This window comes from Pygocentrus nattereri, chromosome 2 (genome assembly GCF_015220715.1).
Source record: "Pygocentrus nattereri isolate fPygNat1 chromosome 2, fPygNat1.pri, whole genome shotgun sequence".
NCBI lineage: Eukaryota > Metazoa > Chordata > Actinopteri > Characiformes > Serrasalmidae > Pygocentrus > Pygocentrus nattereri.
In genome coordinates this window covers 25,773,804-25,789,095 of record NC_051212.1, presented here as the reverse complement: position 1 = coordinate 25,789,095, position 15,292 = coordinate 25,773,804, and the positions used below count along the sequence as shown (strand labels likewise).

Below are 15,292 nucleotides of genomic sequence, written 5' to 3'. Positions count from 1 at the left end.
CATAAGGTTTTCTGGGCTGTACATTCGCCTTTGCCCCAGTGTAGTCATATTAGACGCCAGTCAAATAATGCCATCCATATAAGGTCTTTGACCTAACTAACCAAGGTCAAGGTCCAGGGCTGTAAGCAGCAGCCAAGAGCCACCAAACCATTAGGAGATCCACAGGTATGCAGCTTTCTTCATCTTCTTAACATTGTTTTTATTATCATTGTTGACTTTGCATCCAACAACAAACAAAAACAAAACAAAACAAAGAAAGCAGAAATGATCCACGTGCCACTTAAACACACAGTGTGTAGTTATTTTTATTATTATTTTTGGATTTTATTTATTTATGTATTTATTTATTTTCTTTATCACAATGAAGTATTTTACATTCTTTCATACACAATGATATGACTGAGGTAACAGTGACCCACTTGGATGGCACTGAAGGTTCCTGAGGTTTATATGACTCCACTCAACAAGAATCCTACAGGTTTATATAATGTCATACAAACAAACAAAATTTCTACAAGACACATGATAGTTTTTGAGTCTGGGGACCTACTGAAAAAAAATCACAATTACATATTTTTTACAATCATCATTATTTGTTTTTCATTAAATCTCTCTTCCAAGGGGGTGCCTCCCCTTGCTGGCTCAGGGTTCATATATAGGGAGTTCTGAACACAAATGTATCGAAAAAAAAAGTTGAGGCTGTTGCTGCAGCATGGTGGGTAAGAAAAAAACCACTGGTTCAACAGGTGTCTACAAACTTATGGACATTTAACATATATGCAAGTGTGCGTTTTAGAGTAAGGGCGCCCTCAGCTGCAACATCTACAAAAAAAAATACTGAACAGGTGTCTAATGCTCTGTAACAGTCATCCCTGGTCCTGGAGATCTACTTTCCTGAATCTAGTTCCAACTGCAATTTGCCACACTTGCTCCAGCTAATTAACTTCTTCAGAAGTGCTTCACTGGCTGGTTCAGATTCATTAGTGTTAGGTAAAGGAGGGGCAGAATGTTAGATGCAGTTTGGAACTCTGGGACCAAGGTTGGTAACACTGCTCTGGTAGAATTGGGCCTGATTCATCTACAGTGAGTTATGAATTACTCTGATCAGCTCCTTCATCACTGATATTGTTTGGGGATTGCACATTAAGCAATTATGATGTTTATGATATAAATTATAATTCAAGCTACAGTATTTTTCAGTAGGTGTAATGCCCTTGGTTATTTGAAGTCTAATGAATTTCAACGCTGTTTCCATAAAAGTTGGAAAGCTGTGCAAAATGCAAATAAAAACACTATGCAGAGATGTGCCAATCATTTAAACTCTAATTGAAAATAGCACAAAGACAAAAACAAAATCAAATCTTGAATATTAGATATTTTTATATATACTCATTTAGCATTTAATGCCAGCAACGCATTTTTAAAAAGTTGGGACGGGGTCAGCAAAAGACTGGTAAACCACCTGGTGGAGCATCACATAACTAGTTAGGTTAATTGGCAACAGGTCATTAACGTGACTGGGTATAAAAAGAACATCCCAAAAAAGAGTCTTTCAGAAGTAAAGATGAAGAGAGATTCACCACTCTGTGAAAGATTGCACAGACAGTGCAACAAATCAAGAATAATGTTTTTCTACATAAATCCTTAGGATTTCATCATCTATGGTACATAATACCATTAAAAGAATCCGGAGAAATCTCAGAAAGACAAAAACTAATAATGAATGGCATAAAATTGTCCAAAATGTCTTGGTATGCTAAGCATTAAAATTTCTTTTTACTGGAACCATGGGGCTTAGGCCAACGCTTGAAAACCAACCCCATAGCATTATACCCCCTCCACAAAACTTTACAGTTGGCACAGTGCAGTCAGGCAGGTAATGTTCTCCTGGAATTCATCAAACCCAGACTTGTCCACCAGACATACAGAGAATCGTGATTAATCACTCCACAGAATACATTTCCACTGCTCCAGAATACATTTCCACTGCTCCAGAATACATTTCTTCAACTGAGATCCTCTTAGCTTTTATTTGGTATTTAGCTTATTAAACTGTAAATACTGTGTGACCAGAGGGGGATGGGTCTCCCCTTGTGAGTCTTGGTTCCTCCCAAGGTTTCTTCTTATAGTCTGAGGGAGTTTTTCCTCCGCCTCTGGCTTGCTCAATGGGGGATATATGTTGTAACTGTGTGTTTTCAAACTTCTGTAAAGCTCGCGATGGGAATAACACAATGCAACTAAATAAAAACTGTGAAATGAACTGTTAGATGGAAATGTAAAAGGAAATGAACAAAAATGAGCAAAACTGCAAGGACTGCTGGGAAGCTTCACAACGAGGTGAACTCAATAGGGGACATATTAACTTCCCATAATACATCGCTCTTTACAGCAGTCTGTATTTCAGGCATACAGTGGAATTACTGCAGTCTTTGCGATACATTTACATCGGTTCTGTACAGTATACAAAGAATTATAGGCTCATTTATATCAAACAAAAAATTTGAATAATTTAGTAACAACAGCTTAGGGTGAGGAAAGAGAAGCTGTTTCGTGGTCTATACTCACTGGAGCATCAACTCCCTTCCCCCTCCTCCCCGCTTGCCAACTTTTTTTTTTTTTTTTTTTTTTTTACCAAAACCGAAAGTTATGAAAAGTCTGCTGATTTTCATGAAATGAAAGTTAAAGGCGGCCAATCATGAGCCATTTACACTGACTCTCTTTCTGACCCCTGAGGCAGACGGAAAGAGAGATAGAGAGTGTGTGTGTGTGTGTGTGTGTGTGTGTGTGTGTGTGTGTGTGTGTGCGCAGCAGACCGTTACGTGCAGTTAACGCATTCACCCCTCCCTTGCACTTCTCGCCTCTTCTTAGTGGGAAAATGTGGTTTCCTTCGAATATGCACTTTGATAGCGGATATAATATGTGTGAAATAAACAACAGCCAACGTATAACGCAAAAAAGCCACGTATTTCTATGATTTATGTGATATTAGCATAGCACTGATAGGCCTTGAACGTGTAAAGCCCACTCTCAACGCACATTATTAAAAAGTACATGGGCCTAAACCTGCCTGACAACTTCGCCTAACGTGTCATTTCATGCCCTCAGTTATACGGCTTATACTTCTGATCTCGTTCTGCTCTTTTATTACATTTTTCAGTTGAGCAACACACCTGCAGCGGCCGTTCACGGCCTTTCTCTGCCCAGAACTGTAAAACACCACTGCTGGTGAAGAGTGGAGGCGTGGCCTTTACAGCCCTCACTGGGGACGGTGTGGGCCTCCTGCACTCAGTGGATGCTCTGCTGGAGACGTTTTCTTAGTTTCCACGGAAAGAAAAGTTTTCTGCTTCCACAAACTCTTTCATTTTGAGTTACCAGAGGATTTAGAGGTTTTCCTTCGAACCACCAAACACCACAGGTAAGTGCTTAATAGACAAAAATGTATTTCTTAATTACTTTTAGGCCTACTTTTCTTTTTTTAACACACGCTTGTCGTCTTTTTCTGTCGCTTTCACTTATAATGGTTCAGTGCGGAGGAGAAAGTCTTAAGTAAGTTTCATGTCCTCCACTCATTTTGAAAGAGATACGGATTTAAGGCTACGCTATGTGGTTTTACTGGCACGTTGAAATGGTGGCGGCTAGACGTTAAACTTGCAGTAACGTAATGTAGTTTAAGTGTTTTGATGGTGAATTTGGAGCTACGTCATTAAAAGCACACATACACTACATAGAGCAATGCAATGAAGACCTCTGAAGTGTTTCTACTGGTTCTCGTGATGAAGACAGGAAATGGAAGGGTGGAGAGGGAGACAAACAACTTCAAACAGAGATTTACTACCCTAGAAAAAAGTGTTGTCTCCTTGCTGACCTCAGATGTATTCATACTGCTTTACCAGTAATTAAATACAGTCTGTTTTGCAGCTTAATTTCGATATATGGACCGTACACACTTAAAACAGATGTGTCCAAAGATAATATTAAACAGATAACAAAGTCTATTGAGAAGTAGATGTGCACATTTCCTTTAGACTACATGCTGTTGGTCTAAAACTATACTGCCTCTTCATATACTGACTATAAAACTAGTAAGGCAGTTTATAAAAGCAATGATGGAGTTAATATTTAACCCTGATAATATTTAACCACTTAAATGGCCAGGGCTCACTGGTGGGTCCAAAGTTTTACTACGTACTTCTGTATATAAGAGCAGCACAATGCTTTTGCACTGGAATCCCTGTAATTACTGAGTAATAAGACTTAGTATGCAATAGGCCTGTTAATTTAGGTCCATTAACTCAAGCAAGAAAAACCTCATTAATTTTGGCACTTTTAAGATTTTTTGCTTACCTAGAAAGATGTAAGTCTGACTTGTCTAATGACCCGCCCCCACTGACTGTACCACTTTACTATAATAAAGTGTAGTATGTAGTTTATTATAGTAATAAAATTAAACAACACATTTGCAGATAAACACTCTTATCAGACTCAAATTAGTCATGTTTATGCTTTAGCATTTTGGCATTCCATGTATAACCATGATGATAAATCATAAAATGTTAAGGGCCAGTTTCCCAGACCCAAGTTAGTCCTAAATCCAGACTGAAAAACACTCCAATGAAGATTTACCATTGGCATTAAAGTTCAATCCCAAGACTACTTTTGATCCATGCCTAAGAAACCAGCCCTTAATCTATTATATGGTAGGCTTTTTTATGGCTTGTGAAATTAACTCATGTCACAGGTTTATGCAACACCTCTGAAATGCTCTCCACTTCTCTGTTTTTGTGTTTCATTATTAAGTTCATTATTGCGGAATTTCTTGGTGACCAAGTGTTCCAAAAACTATTTCTCTTAGACTTTGTCTGCAGATAAGACTGATTATATATGTGGTGGCGGGCTAAGATCTACTTTGAGGATTATGTCTAAACTTGTCCAGAGGTTTACCCAATAGCACAACATGATATTTCTGACACATCTCTGCCACAAGGTAACTTTATCAACAGAAAGGTTGAGTTTGCTTTTTCAACAATAGCTAGATGCTTTCCACTCAAACCTGTGTGACCATTGTTGGCAAGTCAGATTTAGTCAACACATTTACTCATGATTTGTCTTTGAGTATTACACTGCAGTCTCCAATTACAGTTCTTTCTTTCTTTCTTTCTTTCTTTCTTTCTTTCTTTCTTTCTCTCTCTGTCTCTCTCTCTGTCTTTCTCACTCTCTCTCTCTTTCTCTCTCTCTCTCTTTCTCTTTCTCTCTCTCTCTCTCTATCTCTCGCTCTCTCTCTCTCTCTCTCTCTCTCTAAGAGTCATGGCAGTCCAGCAGCAGGTTGTTTCAGTGACAACCCATACAACCCATAGTTCTGGCACATGGACCACAGGCCTCTGCGACTGCTGCTCAGACATGGGCACATGTAAGTCAGTACTCACATGAGTGTGCATCAAGGTAGAATTATGGGGTAATTTAATTATTTGGCAAACATGTGGTGGTTATTAACCAACATATTACTCATTTAACAAAACCTTGCTCCTTTGAAATGGTCATTTTACAGGAGAAGTATAAAATGTTCTGAGCTTCAGTGTACATGAATGTAATGAGATTGTCTTATGCCAATTTTTGGTTACATATATATACAATACGGAAAGAAGTGGAATGTCCTGCAGTAACAATTATTGGCTAATATGGGAAAGCTACACTCTCCAATTTTTTTAGGAACACCAGTACACCTACTCAGTCATCCAGTTATCTGAATGATCTCATCAGCCAATCATTTAAGCACTTCCATTAAAGTTCATGTCAAACATGATAATAGGCTAAATGACCATGGCATGGCTATTGGAGCCAGATGGGGTGGTTTGAGTACTGAACTGCTGAACTCCTGGGATTTTCACAAACAGCAGTCTCTAGACTGAACACAAAAATGTGTGAAAAAAAAAACAAACTAACAAAAAAAAAAACCCAGGAGCAGTTCTATGGGCAGAAACATGTTGGAGAAGAATGGCTAGAATTGTTTGAGCTAACAGGAACTGCAGTAACTCAGTAACCACTTTTTAAAACAGTGGTGCCACATACTATGTGAGTATCATTGCTGACCATGTACATTCCTTAATGGCCCTTTTATTTATTTTTTAGCAAATATTTTGTCTTGATAAAGCACCTTGTCACAAAGCAAAGTCATCTCAAAGTGCTTCCATGAGCATGACGATGAGTTGAATCTGTGTCATGAAGAATTCAGGATGTTCAGAGCGCACGGGGGGGTCATATCCTTTATTAGAATTGTGCTCCTAATAAAGAGGCCAGTGAGGGAAAGTCATAGCTGTTAATCTGAAGTTTTATTGACAAGTCTTAGTTCACATGGCTGTCTTTGTAGTTTCATGAAAACTCAAATGTGGCTTAGTCTTTTGTTGCAAGGAGTACAAACTTACAGAACGAATGGGAAAAAATTTGCCATTTAATTTAATTTAATATTTAATTTAATAAGTCTGTTGGGATGTAAGTGGCCCCCTATAGATTGTAAAGTAACAGAGGAAAGCTTACAGAATTCAGCAGCCAAAAATAAATCATGGTCACTAATGTGTCATTCCAAATGAAAATACAACATATGCATATTACAGCAGTTTTATTATTGAGCTGAAATGAGGTGTTTTAGAATATCGGCTTTTGGAAAAAGAAAATAACATTCAAATTTAAGTCTTCATTGGCCATACATCCTGTTATGATTGCCTGTAGCTGAAACTATTGGCCTCACACGTATCCCCTCCGTGCCACAAAGCAGACATACAAAGCACCATGCAGAAGTTTTGCACTTTCTTAACGGAAATGGTGGGGGGGTGTGGGGAGTTCAGATGTTTTTAGCAGCGCTTCTGATAAGAACTACTAACATCTCTTTCCATTTTAGGGATTAGTCGATACATATAAATACAAGTGAATTAGAATGTGTGTGAATAGAAGGATTAGACAGAGAAAAGGAAGAGGAGTAGTAGGAGAACAGAGAGTGATTCAGTGTGGAAGTAAAGGACACTTTGTTTGTTGATGGAGGAGAAATATGCTGGTGTTAGCATAATGGAATAACAGCACAGGGATCTCAGGTTACACGTAAACAATTTCAAGAATATATACTCACTGCTGTGGTTTAAACTGAGACATTATATGTGAGGGAGACGGTTACATAGAGTGGTGAACAGAGGCATTTTATTATTTTAGAAAGTAGTGCTGTGGATCAGCCCTTCAGTTACAAGTTCAGATATTCCTAGTTATATTATATGCTTTATCGATTTGCTAAGTGAAAATAACATCCTGTAAAGGGAGCAAACTTAAATGTGAATATAAAAACATAAACATTTTCTACAAATTTTCGCGCACAGCTTCTTTTTAATTTGCTTAATTTAACATATTGGGAAAAACATAAATTATAAAGTGTGCCAAAACTTTTGCACAGACCACATTTTAGGTTTCATTTTTCTCACAATTTGATACATTCAGCAAATAAACATAATTTTGCATTATATAAATGTATTCTTTGTAGAGAATGTGCTATTTTCACTTGAAAACTTAACAGAACATACTTTTTCATCCATTTCCTGAGAAAAAACCTACAGCTCTGCTATTGAGCAAACAGTACTGCTAGTGTGTCACTTTATGTTGAAAACTGTATGTGTTCTGTAAATCTTCTTTCGCTTGACTGGCAGTAGTTTTGTAACTAGACAATAACCACAAACTTTAGTAATAACCAGTCACTACTCATAGTCTTTGCATATGTCCTCTACCAGGCCCAGGCTCCTCAGTCTCAGTGCACATTCTATAGGTACCTTATGTTAACATCCTCAAGTAACGGGGGCACCTTCAGCACATTAACAGTTCAAAACTTTACAAGTAAAAAAAAGTCATCCTTTGGAGAAAAGATTTCTTTCTGTAAGTGCTATAATCAGTCAGCCCACTAGTAATAAGGTGTGCTAACATAATGTTAGAATAAATACAAATAAACAAAAACCCAGTACAACACCACAGGAAATTAGTGTTTTCAAGAAAGTTATTAATGTCTTGGTTAGAAAAATACAGTTAGAAGAACACAGATTTGGCTCCTCTGTGCTCAGTTCAGTCATTGCATAAATGGGGCTGTCCTGGGAAGCCCCATAGACCCAGTGCAAATGGTGGGATGTTAGCCAGATTAGCATCCATGATGGAGAACAGCTCCCACCCCATGCATGAGACTCTGACAGCTCTGGGCAGCTCCTTCAGTGACAGGTTGCCTCACCCCAATTGTGTGAAGGACTGCTTCCTTCCTGCTGCTGTTAGACTGTACAACCAGCACTTCTCCCAGTAGAACCCCCTCCACCCCCATTTTTAGCTTTCTATTTATAATTGTTTATATTGTTAACTCCTCACCATCCCATGTGTAATATAAACCAGTACCTTATGTGCAATCATCCATGTGAAAATATCTAAGCATTTGTTTATTTCTAATTGTTTATACCGTTAATTTTGTGAAGGATAGAGTTTATGTTTTTTTATCTTACTTTTTATGTTTAGTATTATATGTATATATATATATATATATATATATATATAGTAACAAGTAACAAACTGTAAAAAAAAAAACATTGTTAAGTACTAAACAAAGTTAATTTCTTGCTTGTTAATTCTCTTTGTGTTAATTTTTTTCTTCTCACTTCTTTCTCTTGAGTGCCGTGTTCTCCATTTGCTGCTGTAACACAGAATATCCCTGTTGTGGGACTAATAAAGGATTACCTTGACTTCTTTGTTAAATTGCAACACCAGCACACCTTCTTCTTCTTCTTTCGGCTGCTCCCTTTAGGGGTCGCCACAGCAGATCATCTGCCTCCATCTTGCCCTATCCACTGCCTCCTCTACTTTTACACCAACCATCTCCATGTCCACCTTCACTACATCCATGATGATGATGATGAAGCCTTTATTGTCACATAGTCACCAAAGTAGCCAGCGAAATTTTTATCAACCCATCCGAGCACATACAATATGACATGGGGGGGAGACAGGACAGGAAGACAGGAATAATAGAAAACTACAGAGAAACGGATTACATTGGGTGAGGGAGGAGACAACCCCCCCTTAGTTTCCTAAGGAAACTCAGTCCGGGAACAGAGAGAAAAAAACACCTCAGCATTAGCACACATTTCCACACATACAGAGTCCATGACTTGCAACGAGGTTGGGAAGGGGGAGGGGTAGGAGGGAGGGGAGGGGGGGAGAAGGAGCCCTGCTTGGCATCCCACTCCATGTATCTCAGTTCGCAGGGTGGTATGGCGATGACACAGCAAAATTGCCATGGAGACAACCTTGATCGTACCCAGGCAGAGGCAATAATCAGCAGGAATCCAGGGAAGTGGAGGAGGATAAAAAGAGCGTCTCGCAGCAGTGTTCCTCTGGGGGGAGATGTGATGAACCAGCCAAGGCCAAGGCCCATGCTGATACGGGGAGCCGAAAGCAGATAAGAAGGTGTTGCAGGCTTCGAGCGAGTAGCCGTATTTTTTACGGTAGCTCACCAAGCCTATTATGGTCACTCCAACGATCCATTTTCCTTTGCAAAGCCGCCAACTTCTCCACAATGTTCTCCAGGGTACGACTTACAAAGTCTGAGTGTTGACACCTCTGCCCACCACGTCAATCATGTCGGGCAGCTTCAAGGGGCCGTGGACAGCTGCATTCTGCAAATTTTTCGATACACCAGGGCAATTCCTAATCCAATCAGCAAAACACCTGTGATCATGGTTCCAAATAGGTAGACGTCCTCAATATCCTCCACGGAGAGAGCCGCCAGGCACACGACACGCCACCTCTCCCATGCCTCCATCATATTGCCAGCTGCAAATGTTCCGGCAGGACGGGTTGGTTCCCCTGAACCAAGACTTCTCGTCGAGAAGATGGTGTCAATTGCGTTGAAAGACCATTTGATCAAATCCATTTTTTAGATTTGAAGAACAGCGCGGAGAGAGTCTCTCAGTAAAGAGCTCAGACAGTAGACTAGACACAGAAGCAAAGCAGAAGAGATAAGGGAGAGGAGAGGGAGAAAGCGCGACCGCCTTCGTTGTGAGCCAAAGAGATATCCATAAACCTTCTCTGAGGGCTACCTCTTCTCCTTCTACCCGGCAGCTCCATCTCCAACATTCTTTGACAAATATATCCACTATTCCTCCTCAACACATGTCCAAACCATCTCAACCTGGCCTCTCTGGCTTTATCTCCAAACTGCTCCACCTTCACTGTCCCTCTGATCTGCCCATTTCTAATCTGGTCCATCCTTGTCACTCCCAACGAAAAATCTCAGCATCTTCATCTCCGCCACTTCCAGCTCAGCCTCCTGTCTTTTAGACAGAGCCACAGTCTCCAAACCACACATCATAGCAGGACGCACTACTGTCTTGTAAACCTTCCCTTTCACTCTTGCTGCTATCCTTCTGTCACACATCAGCCCTGACACCCGTCTCCACCCACTCCATCCTGCCTGCACCCTCTTCTTCACCTCTTTTCTACACTGTCCATTGCTCTGGATGGTTGACCCAAGATATTTGAAGTCATCCACCTTTACGACCTCTACTCCTTGCATCTTCACCTTTCCACCTGCCTCCCTCTCATTCACACATGTATTCCGTCTTGTCTCTACTGACCTTCATTAACCTCCTCTCCAGTGCAAACCTCCACCTCTCCAGGTTCTCTTCCACCTGCTCTCTACTCCCACCACAGATTACAATGTCATCTGCAAACATCATGGTCCATGGAGCCTCCTGCCTGACCTCATCTGTCAACCTTTCCATCACCATTGCAAACAAGATGGGGCTCAAAGCTGATCCCTGATGTAACCCTACCTTCACCTTGAAACCATTTGTCACTCCAACTGCACACCTCACCACTGTCTCACTATCCTCATACATGTCCTGCACCACCCTAACATACTTTTCAGTTACACCTGACTACCTCATACAGTACCACAGTTCCTCTCTTGGCACCCTATCATATGCCTTCTCTAGATCCACAAAGACACAATGTAGCTCCTTCTGACCTCTGTACTTCTCTACCAACACTCTCAATGCAAAAAATGCATCTGTGGTACTCTTTCTGGGCATGAAACCAAACTGTTACTCACTCATCTGAACCTCTCGTTTTAGCCTTGTTTCAACAACTCTTTCCCATACCTTCATGGTGTGACTCATCAACTTTATACCTCTGTAGTTACTGCCACTCTACACATCACCCTTGTTCTTGAAAATGGGGACCAGTACACTACTTCTCCACTCATCAGGCACTCAACACATTTTTGCCAGTTTCTCTCAACACATTAGCCGTAGTTTCCCAGTCCTCAGGTAGCTCCTAACTGCCCTCAAGGGCCTGTTGCAATTTTTCCCTGAACTGCCTGCAACCATCCTCCTCCTTCAGCTTCCACCATCTAATCTTTGGCTCTTTCTTCACTCTCTTCCTCTTCTTTGTTTCTAATCTCATTCTACAGACAACCACCCTATGCTGCCTTGCTACACTTTCCCCTGGCACCACTTTACAATCTCCAATCTCCTTTAGGTGGCATCTCCTGCTAAGGATATAATCCACTTGTGTGCACCTCCCTCCACTCTTGTATGTCACCCTGTGTTCTTCCCTCTTCTGAAAATACGTGTTCACCACAGCCATTTCCATTCTCTTTGCAAAATCTACAACCATCTGACCTTCCACATTTCTGTCTTTCACACCATACATACCCAGCACCCCTTCATCCCCTCTGTTCCCTTCACCAACATGTCCATTGAAGTCTGCACCAATCACCAATCTCTCCTCTCTAGGGACACCATCTACCACTTCATCCATCTTACTCCAAAATTCTCTTTCTCCTCTAACTGACAACCAACCTGTGGTGCATATGAACTGACCACATTCAAAATTACACCATCAACCTCCAACTTCAGGCTCATGATCCTGTCTGACACTCTCTTTACATCCAGAACACTTTTCACAAGCTGTTCGCAAGAGTCCCTACCTTAACCTCCACACTCCTGCCTTTCCTTCTCTCTCGCTGCCTTCTAACCCGCCTTCCTCCTCTCCACTTTGATGGTCTTCGACCTACAGTAGTCCAACTTCCACCGGCACCCTGCTGGTCAACAGCACCGGAGGCGGTCGTTGTTAACCCGGGCCTCGTAAACCGATCCAGTATGGCAATCATATTTGTAATCCACATGATAGTTTTGGCACAAGTTTTACACCGGGTGCCCTTCCTGACGCAGCCCTCACCATTTATCCGGGCTTGGGACCGGCACCAGGAATACACCCCTAATGGCTGGTTTATCAGCAGCACACCTGATATAATTTAATGAACTGATCAGACAAACAGATGATAAATGTAAATAACTTGATCTTTTACAAAATAATCATTTCAAAACTGGAGTTAAAAAAATCTTATTGAGAGAATAGGACTACAGCTGTGCAAGACCTTGCAGATCACCAAAACTGTCACCATTAGATAAATAGTTCTTAAAGCTTTAATTTTTGAGAAAGAGGAGAAAATTAAGATCCACTCTTGCTTCAGATTAAAAAAAAAAAGTCTGTCCTTCCTCTATGAGAAAACACCTCAACATTATGTGTAGCATCAATAAGCAGTTATTGAGAAAAGGAAGGAGATAAAAGGAAAATATTCAAATAAAAGTAGCTACTGGTGGCCTCAGAACAATGGCCTGTCTACATCAGAGTCCAAACCTTTAGATCACTGATTATGTCTGGTATTACTTGGATTGGGCAAAGCAGAAAATGAAACAAACTTCTAAGACTGAACTTAAAAGGAGTGAAAAAATAATCCTGCACATTTCTTAGAAAAACTGAATGCAAGTCTTCTGAAAGGAATGGAAGGCAAAGGTGGACACGGTTGTTAAGCCTTCTGTTTAATTTTCTGTTTTGATATTTGTTTTCTGCTTTTCTCATGACACAAAAAATCATAATTAATAGCCATTTTGATGGAAAATTAAATTAATAAAGGATGGTTTTCCGACTTTTGCACAGCCCTGTATAGAGCTGATATTTGGAAGATTATTTGGTACATTACATTGGCATCTTAAAGATCATTACATTCAAGCAGTGCCGACTACATGTGGCATAAGTTGCTGCTTAGGGCCTAATGGCAAGCAGTGGACCCCCCAACAATTTTGGGTTATTCATATACCACTGTGTTGTCTAAGTTGCTCAAGTAAGGAGGGCAAAAGCAACAGGTTATGCCCCAAAAATGAAAATATCGCAGTTGTTGGAAGAAAACCTCAGTTTTTAACATAATGTGAAAGTACCTGTTGCCCTTTACATTCTTTACAAATGGACCAAAGCAAATGACCAAAAAATGTCTGGTTCCATTGACTTACATTAAAAGTAATGCATGTTTTTCCTTCTCCTGTAAAGTTACCATTTTGGAGATACAAAGTTTTGTTCTGACAGCAGCGATGTGCATCTGAAGCCAATAAATAGAAAAAAGAGGAGAAAAGGCTGAGAGAAAAAAATTCACTTGTAAACATAATTTATAACCACGTTTAATCAAGGTTTAGATACTGTGTGATTAATCTTTGTGAGCGAGCAACATGAAACTGTGACGTTTATGATGAACAAACAGTCGTGAAACATGAGGAAGAGTCACCAAATGGAAAAAGAAAAAGACATTATAAGTTAAGTGATACTTTTTTAATCCTACAAACGGGGAAATTCCACCTCCGCATTTAACCCATCCATGGAGTGCAACACCACATACACACTAGTGAATACACACACACTAGGGGGCAGTGAGCACACTTGCCCGGAGCGGTGGGCAGCCCTATCTATGGTGCCCGGGGAGCAGTTGGGGGTTAGGTGTTTTGCTCAAGGACACCTCGGTCATGGACTCTTGGCGCTGGGGATCGAACCAGCGACCTTCCAGTCACAGGGCTGGTTCCCTAACCTCCAGCCCACGACTGCCCAATATTTATATTACCTAAATATGTAAGAAGTAAAGCATTTTAAAGGTAAAAAAGCAACTTTTTTGCCACTGCCACCAGGGTTAGATCAAACTATGCTTAAAGTTATTTAGGTAGAAAAAAAATACTGCATCGTAACACTAGAATGCTGAGAAGGTTATCTGTATCATTTTTCTTGGTCCTCATCAAAATAAATTAAATAATAATCTTAAGTGAGCAAGGGGTCCCTGGGTATTAAGTCGTTTAAGTTACTGAAATGTCCAGAAAAGGCCCTGACTTGAAGAACAGTGTCTTGAAATTTTCAGTTCACTGACCCTTCCATTCTATGTTTTTTGCAGGTTGCTGTGGCCTGTGGTGTTTCCCCTGCTTGCAGTGCCAGGCTGTTTCACAGTTCGGCTGGTGTTTCTGCTTGCCCCTTCTGGACTGCTGCTTGACCGTCTCCTGCTGCCTCCGCAGCAAGATGAGAGAGCGCTATGGCATTCATGTAAGACAAGCAACTTCATTTCTATAGTCTTTGTAGCCAATAAGGGGCTGAGTTATTTCTGAGAATCATGTAGCACCTGGCTGACCACAGTTTGTTTCACATCTACAAAAAATAGATTTTCCCCACCATTTAGAGGATATGATCAAAACTTCTGGTGTGAATCAGACTCACAGTCTCTGTGTCTCAGGGTACAAATTGAATGAGAGCAGGGACTGATCACTCAACCAGTGAGAGAATACGAAAAATTTCATAAATCTCTCTTTCCATTTCTCTCTCAGGGATCCTGCTGCGATGACTGCTGCACACTGTGTTTCTGCTACCCGTGTGCCTGGTGCCAGATGTCTCGTGAGATAAAGATCCGTGCTCACGCCACAAGTTCTACTGTAGTTACTCAGCAAATTCGTGCCTAAGCGGACTGCTGCACACAGCTGTTGTTTTACAGTTCAGAAATAAAAGTTCACGTTCAGACAAAACCAGTGTATTTTAAGCATCTTAAGCTTCATAACAACTGATTATCTTAATAATGTAGTAACTGCCAATTATTTCTAGTTTTATGTGTCATAACCAAAACAAGTCATTTCAGTTCCAGGCAGATTCTTTTGTTGTTGTTATTTTTTTGGGTTTTTTTTTTTTTTGCTTTTGACTTCTTCTTGCGCCAGGTTTTATACTTTGATAAATAAAAAAAGGAGTTGTTCAGAAAGATTTGTGTTGTTGGTTTATTGTACAAATGTAGACACTATCCGTGATACTTTTCACTTTTATACTTTATTCAGTAAACTGTCATTGACCTCAGTACTATTCAGACAGGATTATGTTTAGATGGAGAGGTGGATTAATGTAATATAATCACAGAATTATATAATTGGAG

The 15,292-nt window shown here is 40.3% G+C and overlaps 1 protein-coding gene across 1 annotated transcript; it reads left to right on the top strand.

Annotated features, from left to right (window-relative positions):
• Positions 1-3,241: 3,241 nt before the first annotated feature.
• LOC108442818 (cornifelin-like) lies at positions 3,242-14,897 on the top strand. Its single transcript, XM_017723048.2, has 4 exons — positions 3,242-3,415; positions 5,301-5,407; positions 14,279-14,424; positions 14,703-14,897. Exons 2-4 carry the CDS (start codon positions 5,305-5,307, stop codon positions 14,832-14,834), a joined length of 381 nt encoding a protein of 126 aa, XP_017578537.1. The 5' UTR covers positions 3,242-3,415; positions 5,301-5,304; the 3' UTR covers positions 14,835-14,897.
• Positions 14,898-15,292: the final 395 nt, after the last annotated feature.

Excerpts from the sequence above, each read along its gene's own strand:
- LOC108442818 (XM_017723048.2), top strand. The coding sequence starts at position 5,305 with ATGGCAGTCCAGCAGCAGGTTGTTTCAGTGACAACCCATACAACCCAT. Across the intron at positions 5,408-14,278 it reads CTGCTCAGACATGGGCACAT|GTTGCTGTGGCCTGTGGTGT; the intron begins GTAAGTCAGTAC and ends TGTTTTTTGCAG. Across the intron at positions 14,425-14,702 it reads GAGAGCGCTATGGCATTCAT|GGATCCTGCTGCGATGACTG; the intron begins GTAAGACAAGCA and ends TTTCTCTCTCAG.